The sequence below is a fragment of the Cololabis saira genome, chromosome 1, assembly GCF_033807715.1.
Source record: "Cololabis saira isolate AMF1-May2022 chromosome 1, fColSai1.1, whole genome shotgun sequence".
NCBI classification, from domain to species: domain Eukaryota; kingdom Metazoa; phylum Chordata; class Actinopteri; order Beloniformes; family Belonidae; genus Cololabis; species Cololabis saira.
In genome coordinates, this window is record NC_084587.1 from 18,107,454 (window position 1) to 18,120,508 (window position 13,055).

The 13,055-nt window shown below is 39.6% G+C and overlaps 1 protein-coding gene across 6 annotated transcripts in view; it reads right to left on the bottom strand.

Moving 5' to 3' along the window:
• Positions 1–9,841: 9,841 nt before the first annotated feature.
• Positions 9,842–13,055, bottom strand: part of kdm4c (lysine (K)-specific demethylase 4C) — a 44,713-nt gene continuing 41,499 nt past the window's right edge. For 5 of the 6 annotated variants that reach the window (XM_061716127.1, XM_061716307.1, XM_061716285.1 and 2 more), the window contains 2 exons: positions 12,793–12,885; positions 9,842–10,961 (listed from right to left, as the gene is read on the bottom strand). In XM_061716127.1, coding sequence (XP_061572111.1) covers positions 10,794–10,961; positions 12,793–12,885 — 261 coding nt within the window. In that variant the 3' untranslated portion in view covers positions 9,842–10,793. The remainder of the gene's footprint in view (positions 10,962–12,792; positions 12,886–13,055) is intronic. The other variant, XM_061716217.1, reaches the window with a different exon arrangement.

Sequence of the window (13,055 nt, forward strand, 5' to 3'; positions counted from 1 at the left end):
CTTGGAGGCCTGGGAACAGGTCGGACTTGGCACACTTTCAGAATTATGTATAATTTTAGATGCATCCTGTGTTTATTAGTCACATTTTGTCACTCATGCAGAAATTGTCTGGGCCGACTTCTAACCTTATTTTCCGCCCATTTAACCAAGCTACACAGCAAGCAAAAACACAGATGTCATTAAAAATGAATGTGTGGTCTCAGATGTCCGTGTACATAACGTGCTGACAAGCAGAATTTCTAATCGTTCTTTCCCAGCGGCGTTCTTGTATGACCATCGCAACTTTTACACACTTGTGAGACTTTTTCATTGAGGTCGAAATATATCCAGCTAGTATGACAAAAGTTAATGTTTCAATTGCTCCATTGGCGTAAAATACGTATAGCTATAGCGCCTAAGACACTAACATGGGCCTTTACAAGACCGTAAATAGACTCCTGCCCCGATGCCACCCTCATATAACATGAGTCATTTAGGTGTAAGAGCCAAAAATGGAAATATGAGCTTCTGGTTCCAAATTTCAGTCATAAACTGCAGTCATAATAACTGGGAATCACAGATGCTGAACTGCTGGAGAGGATTGGGGGGGCTCGGCACACCAATGTGTAAACACAGAGCCCTCCAGGTTATAAAATATTATTTCTTGGCCACAAACTTCTGTAATATGGGGCCTCGGGATCCAAAAGTCACGAGTTAATAAGACGTGGCGATAACTAGGCGGATTTTAATCATGCAGAGCCTCCAGCTGAGGAGTCGGCCTGTTTACCGACAACATACGAGCTCCATGTGAGCAGCCATCAGCGCAGCATCGGTTCCACTGCGTTTCATCTCATTATAATCTTGAGATTAATTGCGATGACACTGAAGCAGAGTGTTTCCGATAAACCTGGAGACTACACGATTACAGATGGATGCAAAATTAATGCCTGAAGAACGGGATCAGAATGTTTTTTCTGCTATTTATTTTGCATCCACACATAGAGAGACAGTCCCAGATGTTGGAAGATGTTCGCTCTGTGTTGTTTCCACTTTATGATCATTCTCATTCATTATATAACCTTAAATAAGTGGCCATCTATTAAATAACAGCAGAAATATTTTAGTAAAACAAATATGGGGGCAGTTGCAGAGCTACAGTACATACAACGTATTTTGGTAAAGCAGATACACAATATAATTTAAGATAAAAGAAAACAAATTAACAGTCTGTATAAAGTTGTGCTTCCACAAAACTGGCCACACAAAAGATAGGTTTCTGAGTGTATGGGGTTGGAAATAGACGTGTCATACTTCAACTGTGACAGATGTGGGTTCCTATAACAGATGAGAAAATTAAGATGACAAATGAATAGATTTTTTGACCCCTTTAAAGTACTGTATTTATACCTGAATTGAAACTCCCTCTCAAGGACTGTCCTCTTTCCATTCACACCACCGTCGCCGTCATCAGCAATTCAGGGTTTGTCAGCTTTTTGTGAGCCGCATTCAAAGTCTGTTTGAAGGCCACAGATCATAAAAAAAAAATAACACTCAGAGACTAATCCAATTTGTCCCTTTGTGAACGTCTAACATCTCCAGTTTGGCAGAGTTCGGTGACGCTTGACCGGGCTGGGATCCGGTTGGAGGACGACTCGACTGACTAAACCCGTTACCCCCAGTCCACCTTTATACCTGCTTGAAAATAATCGATTGTTACACGTGATGTCAAATTGTAAATGATGTTTGCTGACTGCGACGGGCTGCATGAAGCTGCACCGACGGATGACAAGAGCTGGGATGCTGGACGACCGAGGACCGGCGCTTTCATGTCTCCGTCTTCTACCAACCTGAGATGTTTGTTGGGTGGGCAGCCATTTCTTTAGTGGGTTTATTTAGTTAGGGAGGTAGTAATCATCTTTTGATTTATCCATTTATGGACAGGTAGTTTTCTTCAGGTACTTCTGATTGGTCTGTTGTCTCGGCCTCGGTCCAGTCAGAAGCCTTAACTCCAGTTTTCTCACTAATTTATTAAAATCTCATATTTCAAACTGATTCTGTGTACCGGCTGCTTGAGAAACGGGGAAGACGAGGCCTCTTGCATCATGTCATTAGTAACTAGTAGACCAGCGCGTAATGAAAACTTTACAAATAAACAAGAACTACAGGAACCCAAACCCTGGATGGCCTGAACCCCAACAACTACGGATGGGAATCGGGAACCGGTTCTTGTTCAGAACCGCTTGCCAGTGTTACGATTCCCTTTTCAATTCCAGTGGGCATAAATGACGTCATCACACACCCTTTCAACATGCTTACGCATGTTGCCTTGCATAGCAATGTGCGTAAGCCATGTTTATAGTCAGTAGTAAACATGGCGCCCAAGCGATCCCAACCCTCGAAAGTTTGGTCACATTTCAGTAAAAAAAAAACAAAAAAAAACAGCAGCAATAACAATCAATGAAGGTCGAGTTTTCGATCCGCTCTGGACCGACATCAGTAATTCTCAACCCAGCAGCATCAGCAGCAACGTTAGCATGTTGTTACACTTCTTTAGTGTTTTTCAGGTTATGCAACAAAAACAAGAATATACGGACTGCACGAGGTTGTGGAAATTACATTGCTCGTTAATTATGAAAAAACTAATTGAAATGGTAACTTCAACTGTTGGCTTCTGTATCACACATGACAGCAATCTCCAAACAACCCAAAAAAACCTGAGATTTACTGTTGAAAAAAGAAAGAATAATGCACAAAAGTAAATCGCTCTCACAAAAACTGCTGCTCCGCACCGCATGAGCCAGATGTGAGAGAGAGAGCTACGCGGCCGGCGCTGCCTGATGACATCACTCAGTCCATAAGGTCTGCCAATCATATAGCCGTTAAAACTAAGGTTGCCACCCGTCCCGTAAAATACGGAATTGTCCTTTATTTGAGAAAAAAATGTTGCGTCCCGTATTGAACTAATACGGGACACGATTTGTACCGTATTTTCATTAACTTTTACACCATATTCTAGTTGAATTATTGAAATAAGTTAACTTTTACACCATATTCTAGTTGAATTATTGAAATAAATTAACTTTTACACCATATTCTAGTTGAATTATTGAAATAAATTAACTTTTACACCATATTCTAGTTGAATTATTGAAATAAATTAACTTTTACACCATATTCTTCACCTGTAGGCTATATTCTACATCTGGGCTGATATGGACATACGTAGCATAGGAGGATATTTCAGTTGCTAGTATGGTTGGCTGTCTGTACAGTCATGCAAGTTCAATGCTATTAAAGCACTTTAAACTTTAAATCAAAGCATTTAGTTTTTTCATATAAAATAAACACATTTTTATTCAGTTTAGAAGTTTTGGGGCTTTTTTTTTTTGGCTCCTGCGCTGCTGAAATCAGGGCGTCCCTTATTTCTATTTCTGAAAGGTGGTAACCCTAGTTAAAACATCCCTATTGCAGGTAAGTAATTAACCAACGAAAACTGCCAATCATATTGGAGCCATTTGCCTCATTTTTGTCCTTTTCTCCCCAAATGAGAATCGATAAAGAGCCGAATCGTTATGCAGAATCGAAAATGGAATTGGAATCATACAAATCATATCTATTCCCATCCCTATTACCAACGCACATTTCTGCACCCATCATTGAAATTTAATGGTTTATTGTTGAGAAATTCTTGGACAATAATTATTATATTTCCATGATATCTTAGTTTGTTTTGTTTTAATTAGTATTAAATGAATACATTTCTATATTAATTAGCTCCTCTGGCTTTTCTGACGTGTCCTCACAGGAATGCGATTGCCACCCATCTTTTCATCAATTTAGGAAACAAAATAAAGCCAAAGTCTCTGACAGCAGGTTAAAGTTGAAGCTGTTTCCCAGCGTCGGGCCGGGAGTGAAATGTGTTGGCACTGCGTCGGCTGCTCAGATAGCCGGGCTGTCGTGCTTTTCCTGCGGCCACATTTGGAGCATTTGCTCCACCGCTAATTATGAGACGCTCAGAAAAAGCAGCATTATCTCTGTTTCTGCCCCCGTTTTTATTTTCCGCCCAGCTGTTTTTCCACTGACTTAGTGTTTGGGAGCGTAATGAGCATTCCAGCCCTCACAGGGCTCGCCGCCGCGCTATTCTTTTGGTCTTGTTAAATCCATATTAGGAAACAGATTCGGGCAACAAGTACAGAGCCGATGCTCAGTCGGGTCTGACTTCATTGTGAAGCCACGGCTAATGATCTTCCAACATCTCCACAAGGCTGCAGGGAGACTGTCTCTCTCCTGGGCTTCAAGAAAAACATTCAACCCTTTTTTTTCTCCCCGTTGCAGCTCTGAAAATGAACTAAACTTGCTTTGTGATCAATTTATTTATGGCCGGCCGTACAGTTCTTCTGTGGGCTCGGCAGAGATGTTCCACAGACTCGCTGTGTACTTTTGACATGTAAACCAAGACTTTTAGAGGCTCAATGCAAGATTCATAAAAATCATTTGTGGTGAAATCCCTGAATTATGAATGGTTTTATTTTGATGAGGACTGCTGAACCCTTCGCCCACTCCGCTCCATCTGGGCCTCTGAAGGGCCCGGTCAGGGCGGCCGTGCTACCGACGTGTTGCCAGCTGAGTTAATTAACTCTCAGATGTTTAAAGAAGACCCCGTGATGAACTAGCAGCCAGTCCTCTTTCAGCAGAAGTAGAGGTGGGACTGGCTCCAGCTGACCCCTGGGACCCCAAATAGGAGTAAGTGGGTTTAAATAATGGATGGATATTGCATCAAGTGTTCTTTTTGGAGTAGTAGGAACCACAAATCAGGAAAAGTTGAGGTTTTTTGGAGAAAAAGTCAATTTAAAAAATGCTAACAGTATAATAAAGTTTGTTCTCACCATGAATGTCTCCGATATATCGGTTACAATCGGGATGAGCCGGACCCAAGTCCAAGAGTCTTAAATGGGGTCAAAAGGCGCTGCTGATGCAGCGAGTCGAAAATAGTACAAAATTGAGACGTCAAAGAAAAAAAAATCTAAAAAGGACAACCAGGCAGAACAGAGACCAGAAAGAAACCCGGGATCCGTCAGGTCGCACTGAGATGTCAGCAGTGGTGGACAGTAACGGAGTAAATTTACTTGAGTACTGTACTTAAGTACATATCCAGAGGATTTGTACTTTACTTGAGTATTAGATTTCTTTGGTACTTATTACTCTTACTTGAATACATTTCCAAGACAAATATTTTTACTTTTACTCGAGTAAATTTCTAGGAAGGCTGAAAAGTACTCGATACTTTCAGGTTTGCTCTTTTTTCTTCTTCCCTCAAATCCTATTTTTAGACGGATATTGGGAGACAGGCACAGAGACAGACAAGACAGACATGGGGAGACAGTTTGTTATGCTCTATATTGCTATATTGTACTGGTACATGTCCTTCCTGTAAAGTTAAGTGACTTCAACATTGAGTTATTGAAAGCAGAGATGTAGTTTTTGGTAAAGCAGTGGTCTTTGAGGGGGATCCAGACTTAGTTGGATGGTGCAGGTTCATTTGGTTTCAGTTCATGATTGTTAATAAACTCTGCATCATCTGCTGTCCTCTTATGATCCCATTCATTTGATTTGTTTTTGGTGTTTCTGCAGGTTTTATATAACATTGTGGTTCTAAAAGCAGCACATCAGTGCAGCTGGTTTCAAAGAGTTAATTCTCAGAAACAATAGTTAAAAGATCCTTAAATTAATTTAGAAAAAATATAGTAATTTACTGATGTGGAAAATAAGAAATTTACTCTTACTCTTACTCTTACTTTTACTTAAAGTAAATTTAAAAGCATTTACTTTTGGATACTTAAGTACCTTTAAAAGCAAGTACTTTTCTACTCTTACTCGAGTAATATTTTGACTGAGCTACTTTTACTTGTAACGGAGTACATTTTGACCAGTAGTATTTGTACTCTTACTCAAGTACTGGGGTCGAGTACTCTGTCCACCTCTGGATGTCAGGCTCAATGGGAAAAACCGGGACTTTGACGTCGTCCCTCAACGCCTCCGACTTAGTGAAGGAAACAGATCAGACGGCGAACAACCGTTCAAACGTGCGACGCCAGCAGCTGTTCGTACTGTAAATGTGCAACAAAATCAGGAGCAAAAGCCCAGATTAGGGAGCAGATCCCACAGAGAGCGCACGGGGAAGGTGTCACCTCAGGGAGACTTTTGCCCAGGACGTTGCATCTTTAAATGGGCAAAGGCGACCAAAAGTTTCCAGTTCAAAAACAAAACCATCGTCCAGAATCCGTGTCAACATCTCTGGACTCGGAGGCATCGCGGAGTGGAAACTTGCCTAATGGTTAAATCAGATTCCTCAAAGACGAGACGGACCGTCCGGCGTTTAATTGGGAGGTCCAGAAGCCAAGCCCCGTCGTAGTTTTGAAGTTTGAAGCTCACGTACGCTTCTCAAACCCCTGTAGCTTTTAAATCCTTCAACACATCCTTGATAGCGACGTTGGTGTGTTTCTGATACGTGCTACAGTCCTGAAGCCTTCGGACGTTTTTATTTCCTTTTCTTCGGCCGTGTCCTTGAGCTCCTTTAATATCGCCTAAAATCACAAAATCACTTTTTTTTTTATACTCGAGCCCACATCTTCCCAACCTGTTTCATCATGAGGTGATGCAGCTTTAACGCTTCACATGGCACTTTTTTTTCTTTGTAGCTAAATTCTTTGTGTGCCAAAATCAATACATTTATTAAAAGGCAAGGCAAGGCAAATGTATTTATATAGCACAATTCAACACAATAAGATTAATATACATTTCAAATAACTAAACTTTAAATAAAATACATTCAGAACAATTATACTATTATAAAGATAAACAACTACGAGCAGTGACGTCACCGTTAAACCTTTGTGATTTTTTGTTGCTTCATCAAAAATAACAACCACCTCATCACCTATGTGTTTCAGGTTATAATTTACACTATGATAAACATCCTTTAATGGTTAAATGTGATGTTTAAAGGCCATTAAATCTAAAAGGGAGAAAAAAAAATGTCTTGCTAAAATTCATAAATCATTTAAAATGCCCTTAATTGAACTGCAGCAAGAGACAGGATGTGGAGAAGTTTGCTGTGAGGTTTTCTCCCCGTCCGGCCTGCAGCTTCGCTTCTCCACCAGAGCTCAGACGTGGAGCGCAAACATGAATAATGCAGGATGGTTGTGAGGCGCTTTGCTGCAACTCTTCCTGCTCCAGTTTGGGATTGGGTAACGTGATACACGTTAATCAGTATTGTTTGTTTTTATTCTTTTAAAGCAGTGGTCACCAACCCTGGTCCTCAGGATCTACTGTCCCGCGTGGTTTGGATGTTTCCCGGCCTCAGCACACCTGATTCTAATTAACAGTCCTCATTATCTCGTTATCCAGGTCTGGAGAGTTCTGTTGTTGACACAGCTCCTTGTATCACGGTGTGCTGAAGCAGCGTAGCATCTAAAACAGGGGTCGGCAACCCAAAATGTTGAAAGAGCCGTATTGGACCAAAAACACAAAAAACAAATATGTCTGGAGCCGCAAAAAATGAAAAGTCTTGTATCAGCCTTAGAATGAAGACAACACATGCTGCATGTATCTATATTAGTTATAATTGGGGGGAGATTTTTTTTTCACTATGCACTTTGAGAAAAAAGTCAAAATGTCGAGAAAAAAGTCAAAATTTTGAGAAAAAGTCGAAATGTCAAGATTAATATTGAAGTACCTTCTTGAGAAAAAAGTCGAAATGTTGAGAAAAAAGTTGAAATGTTGAGAAAAAAGTTGAACTGTATGATTAAAAAGGAAAGGAAACAGGAAGAAAAAAAGAGAAAAAAGGAAAAAAAGAAGAAAAATAAAAAAAGGAAAAAGAAGAGGAAAAAGAAAAAAAAGAAAAAAAGGGAAAGAAAAATAGAAAAATAGAAAAAAAGAGAAGAAATGGAAAAAAGAAAAAAGAAAAGAAGACAAATAGGAAAAAAAGAAAAAAAAAAAAAAAAGGTGAAACATTTTTGAAAAATCTCCAGGGAGCCACTAGGGCGGCGCTAAAGAGCCGCATGCGGCTCTAGAGCCACGGGTTGCCGACCCTTGATCTAAAACATGCAGGACAGTAGATCTCGAGGACCAGGGTTGGTGACCACTGTTTTAAAGGGTTTAGTAACGATTATTCATGTGGATCAACGTTAGTTTCCGTCACCGGTGTTACCCTGACAAGGAAGTTAAACGCACTCACCGGCTCAGATAACTTCAACTAAAATACCTGCTCATAAATGCTCTAGTTAAAGGTGTCACGTGATCCCAGAAGCCCCTCAAAAGACAACGAAAAAGGTTTGGCAGCACAAAAAAGAAAAAGTTTACATATATCCCTCTTCTTTGGCGTCTCCATCAAACATCTGCTAGGACGTTGACCCTTGCATCAGAAACCTTGTCATGGTTATTTCAGATACCACCTACAGTCTTATCCAAAAGTCAATCCAGTGCATTCAGCGCATATATATATAAATAATATAGCATCCACTGTCAGGGGGGTATCAAACAATTTATTTATTTTTGGATTATTATAAATACATTGGGTCATTTAATGTATCGCTTTTAATGCATTTGTTTTAATTTTTTTTGCATAAAACCTTTTTTTGTCAGAAATTCATGTCACACGATACGTCAGACATTTGGGTTGGGGTCCCACCACTGTATTTCAGTTAGGTTGAGATTTCTTCTTTAAAATTAGCAGAAATTACAAAGTTAGATGGCCTCACATTTGCCTTTAGACTAATCTAGAAATGGAAGAACTCCCACTCAATGATTGTAAGATACCCAGATCCTGAAGCTAGAAAACAAACATCAACCACCCCTCCACCACCAAGCAACTCTTCTTTGGACTCACCTGTCTTCAGGATTCAGCTCCAGGCTCCACACGTCTTGTGGTTTTGTTCAGGTGCAGTTTGAGAATTGTAACTGAGTCTCTGTTCTCTTTATGGAGAGGAGGCTCTCTCCTGGCAAAAAAAAATCTGTACTAGATGGTTAAATAGCCTTAAATAGCCATTTGTGAATGACACCCAACACTTGCATCTTACCCCATTGACAAATTGCCAAAACCTTTTTTTTTTTTTTTTTTCTAAAATCGACAGCTGCTGGCGATCAGTTCATCATAAGCTGATCGTCAGCAGCTCGCCCCAACTTGACCTCCCAAACAGTGAGGGGTACTTTGTTAAATAAATGAAGCACACTGAAGAAGCAGCGATACACTGCCACTGGTCCAAGGCTGTGTTTGTGTCATATTAAACGTTAGCAGGACTGTGGATATCACCTGCCATCTGATCTACCAACATTCTGGTTATCTTCTGGGAAGACTCAGCTTTTCATCCTTCAGCATGAGAAAACCTTAAAAACATCTGTGCCCAAGTTCTGTTACCATCGTTCAAGAGAAACCGATTAATCCCATGTTTTCTATTCTATCCTTAATTTTTATAAACATAACCAAACCTCCATAAATCATTTTACGTTCATTCTATAATCACATTGTTTAAGGTGGATTTTTTTTTTTTATATAAATTGTATAGATATCTGGTGCATTTCCTACACTGTAGATGCTTTATCAATATCTGTGATTGATCACGTTAAAAAGGAAGCATGTTCAGATTCAGGTTCTCTTTTCCTCTGATGAGAGAGAATTTTAATAAAATAGTCATTTTAATATCGTCTTTAAATTCCAATTTCAATACTTTGTTCAGCTTCTAAAGCATATTTACGTGACTCACATCTTTAAAAAAAAAAACAACAAAAAACAAAGCAATAAATATTTTCCACAACTCCCCAAATTATTAATTTCATTCGATTAAATCTGACTCGACTGGAAATGTAATTTAAAAAAACAAATGTGTCATTTTATTGTTTTTCTTACAGCAGTTAGCAATAGTTTTAACAATAGCAAGCCAAAAATAAATACAAATTTAAATAATTCCAACATTTTCTTTTCATCAACGAGAGCAACAATAGCATTTTACGCTAACAGGACAAAAAAATCCAACACGAATGCGTCGGCTTCCTGTCTGAACGCTTTCCCTCAGGAATTAAATAATGTGGTCAGTTCAACGTCTTTTCAGGTTTTCAACGTCAAATTTGCAAAATTCATATATTTTAGTCATGATGAATTTTTAAAAAAAGAAAAAAAAAAAGACTGCAGAGGAAGCGATGCTGTAGTCGGACGCGGCCCAGCGGAAGCAGGTAGGAGACAGTGTTGAACATGCGAGGAGGTCGTGGCGGGAAATACTACGAGCAAAAGTTCAGAAACATTCAAAATCCAAACTGGAAATTAAAAACACCCCAAAAACAAAACCATAATTGGACTACTTAGAAAAATGTCTCTTTTCATTTCTTGATTTACAGAGAGAAAACTGTTCGTTAGGAAAAGAAAGACAAAAAAAAAAACTAAAAAGGTGCTGTGACATTTGTGAGTCACGTTTATTTTCCCTGACGGATGTGAAATCTCGAGGCAACTGAGGCAGCGTCGCCTTCCGAGTCCGTGTCCGATCGCTCTCCAGCCCGCCCGCCGCGCCGCCCGGAGCGGGAAAAACGCGCGAGCGGGTCAACGTCGCCCCGACGCCAGTAACCCCTTCCCTTCAGTCACTTCCTCTGGTCTATGCGCGCGGAGGCTGTAGCTGTTGAGGTGGAAGCAGATCCCAAATACTGACACACGCATACACTCACAACTTTAAAAAAAAAAGAAAAAAGAAAGAAAGAAAGGAAGAACTCTCCTCTACGTCCACTGCTAGTTCAGTGCATTCATTTGTCATGGATCCGTCTGCGAGACTTCATTTCCCTTTGTGGCTGCGCGGCTCCCATGTGCTTTTGGCAGTTGTACGGAGGCCTGGCAGGGCCACGTAGTCGTTCTGGAAGCGCGAATTTGGTGTCCTCTGTCGTTTCCGTTCTCCCTGCGTGGTGAAGAAGGCATCCTGAAAACGCATGCTCGAGGCTGTTGACTACACACACACAAACAAACAAACAAAAACAACGGTGAGAAAAACAGCGCTGAGCAGGAGGAGGACGGTCTACGAGCAGCTGGGACCGGACGGTTGCGGGCAACGGTGACGCTCTCTTTGGCTTTACACGCCGCCACCGTGAAGATGAAATAAAACCATCCAGTGGAGACTTTCAGCTTTGATTTAAGAGCTTTTACTGAAACGCTGCAATTAACATTCAGGAAATACAGACAGTTTAAGCTCATTTTCAAATTAAGCTAATGCAATAAAAAAAACCTTATAAGAAAGATGGGTCTGGTCTAGTGTTGTTTTTGTCAGCCTGTTTCAATTCTAGTCTTTGGGTCCAGCTATCATTTTAGTTTTTATTAGATTTAGTCACATTCATTCTCCTTTTAGTCGTGTCAAGTTTCAGTCGACTAAAAGTCTGAGCATTTTAGTCTTATTTTAGTCAGAATTGTCCAGGACCATTTTAGTCTCATATTATTCAAAGATTGTATTTAGCCAAACCCATTTTACGATTCAAACTAGGTTATCTTATTATATCATTGTTACCTTATAGACTCAAGAATACATTCATTCCAGATACAGAAGACTCTCTAATTTGAGTTTACAACACATTTATTTTTCCGCATTTCTCCCTATCTTTTTCTTTTTCGACGAAACATTGGGTTTTCTTTTCCACGTCTATGTAGGAAAGTGTATCCAAAGAGCTAAAGACTAAACTGGTTTAAAGACTAAACGAGAGGAATCAACTTAAAAAATGTATATTAAGGATCTTTGTTATAATATTTTGTCTCGTCTCATTTTGGTCAATGACATTTAAGACACATTTTAGCAGTTTTTATTTTGTAATCTACATTTTAGTCTTGTTTTTATTCATCTATGATATTGCATTATATATTTAATTATCGTTATCGTCACATGACCAGCATTTTCTTTGCGTCTCGTCTCGTTTTTCCTCAGGTGATAAAGGTTCGTTGACGACGATATTTAGTCATAATTTTCGTTGACGAAAGAAACTTTAGTCTGGTCTAAAATGACTGCAAGAGTAAATCGAGGGAGTTTAGTAAGGGGATAATAGGGTGAGGGTTTGATGTAAAAAAAAAAAAGAAAAAAAAAAGAAAATGGTTAGATTGTTTTATTGTTACTGTACATTGTTGCCTGGATTCAATAAAATATGTAAAAACAAAACAAAAAACAAAAAAAAGAGTAAATCGAGGCTTTTTAAAAGGTAAAGAAATGGACTTTGCTCCAACAGGCCGAGCCGGTCGCCTGGTTCCAGTCCGACGGCACAGAAGTCGAACCTGAAGCCTGAAAGGTCCAGAAACGAGCAGAAACTGAAGGTGGCTGCAGGAGACGCCCAACAAAGCAGCTTGGGATGTGGTGATGTTCGTTCAGGAGGATTTACATCCAAGTATCCAAATGTGCGGTTATGTTTACCATCACGTCACCTCGCCAAAGATGTTTTAAGCTCTGAAAACTGAGTTAGTTTGACTAAAATAAAAATAATGTAAATATCAAAAAGATCTATTTTTTATATTCTGCTGCAAACTCTGCTGTTTTTTGTTGTTTAAATTGTGTTTTTATATTTTAATTGTTGTACGGTGACCTTGAGTGCCATGAAAGGCACCTAACAAATAAAATGTATTATTATTATTATTAAAATTACTAATTCCTAAATGGTAATTGCTGTGTTTTGGTAAAACCTCTTTAACAGGAGGTGAAATTCAACACTTTTATCACATCTGGATTGTTTTACTTCAAATTCACTGTGGCGGCAAATTGAGAGTAAAATCCAGATACAGTCGGGTCCAGTACATCTAATACTTACAAGTCTGCGCTTCACCTTTTTAGGCAGGTCTTCATCTAAAGTGTAGACATCTTCTCTTTTCGCCAGCACCTGAGATCCATCCTCAAACTCCACCTGAGAAGACAAACATCCAGCAGTTACCTACATGTGTGTGCAGCTTTTAAGCTTTTAACAAACGTGCTGGATTTGTCCAGCAGACTGAACATTACACTTTGAGGGATCATTTGTCCAACTGGGTCACCGTGTTCTCCTCCGTTCACCAAAAAACCGTTAACGTTCGCCAC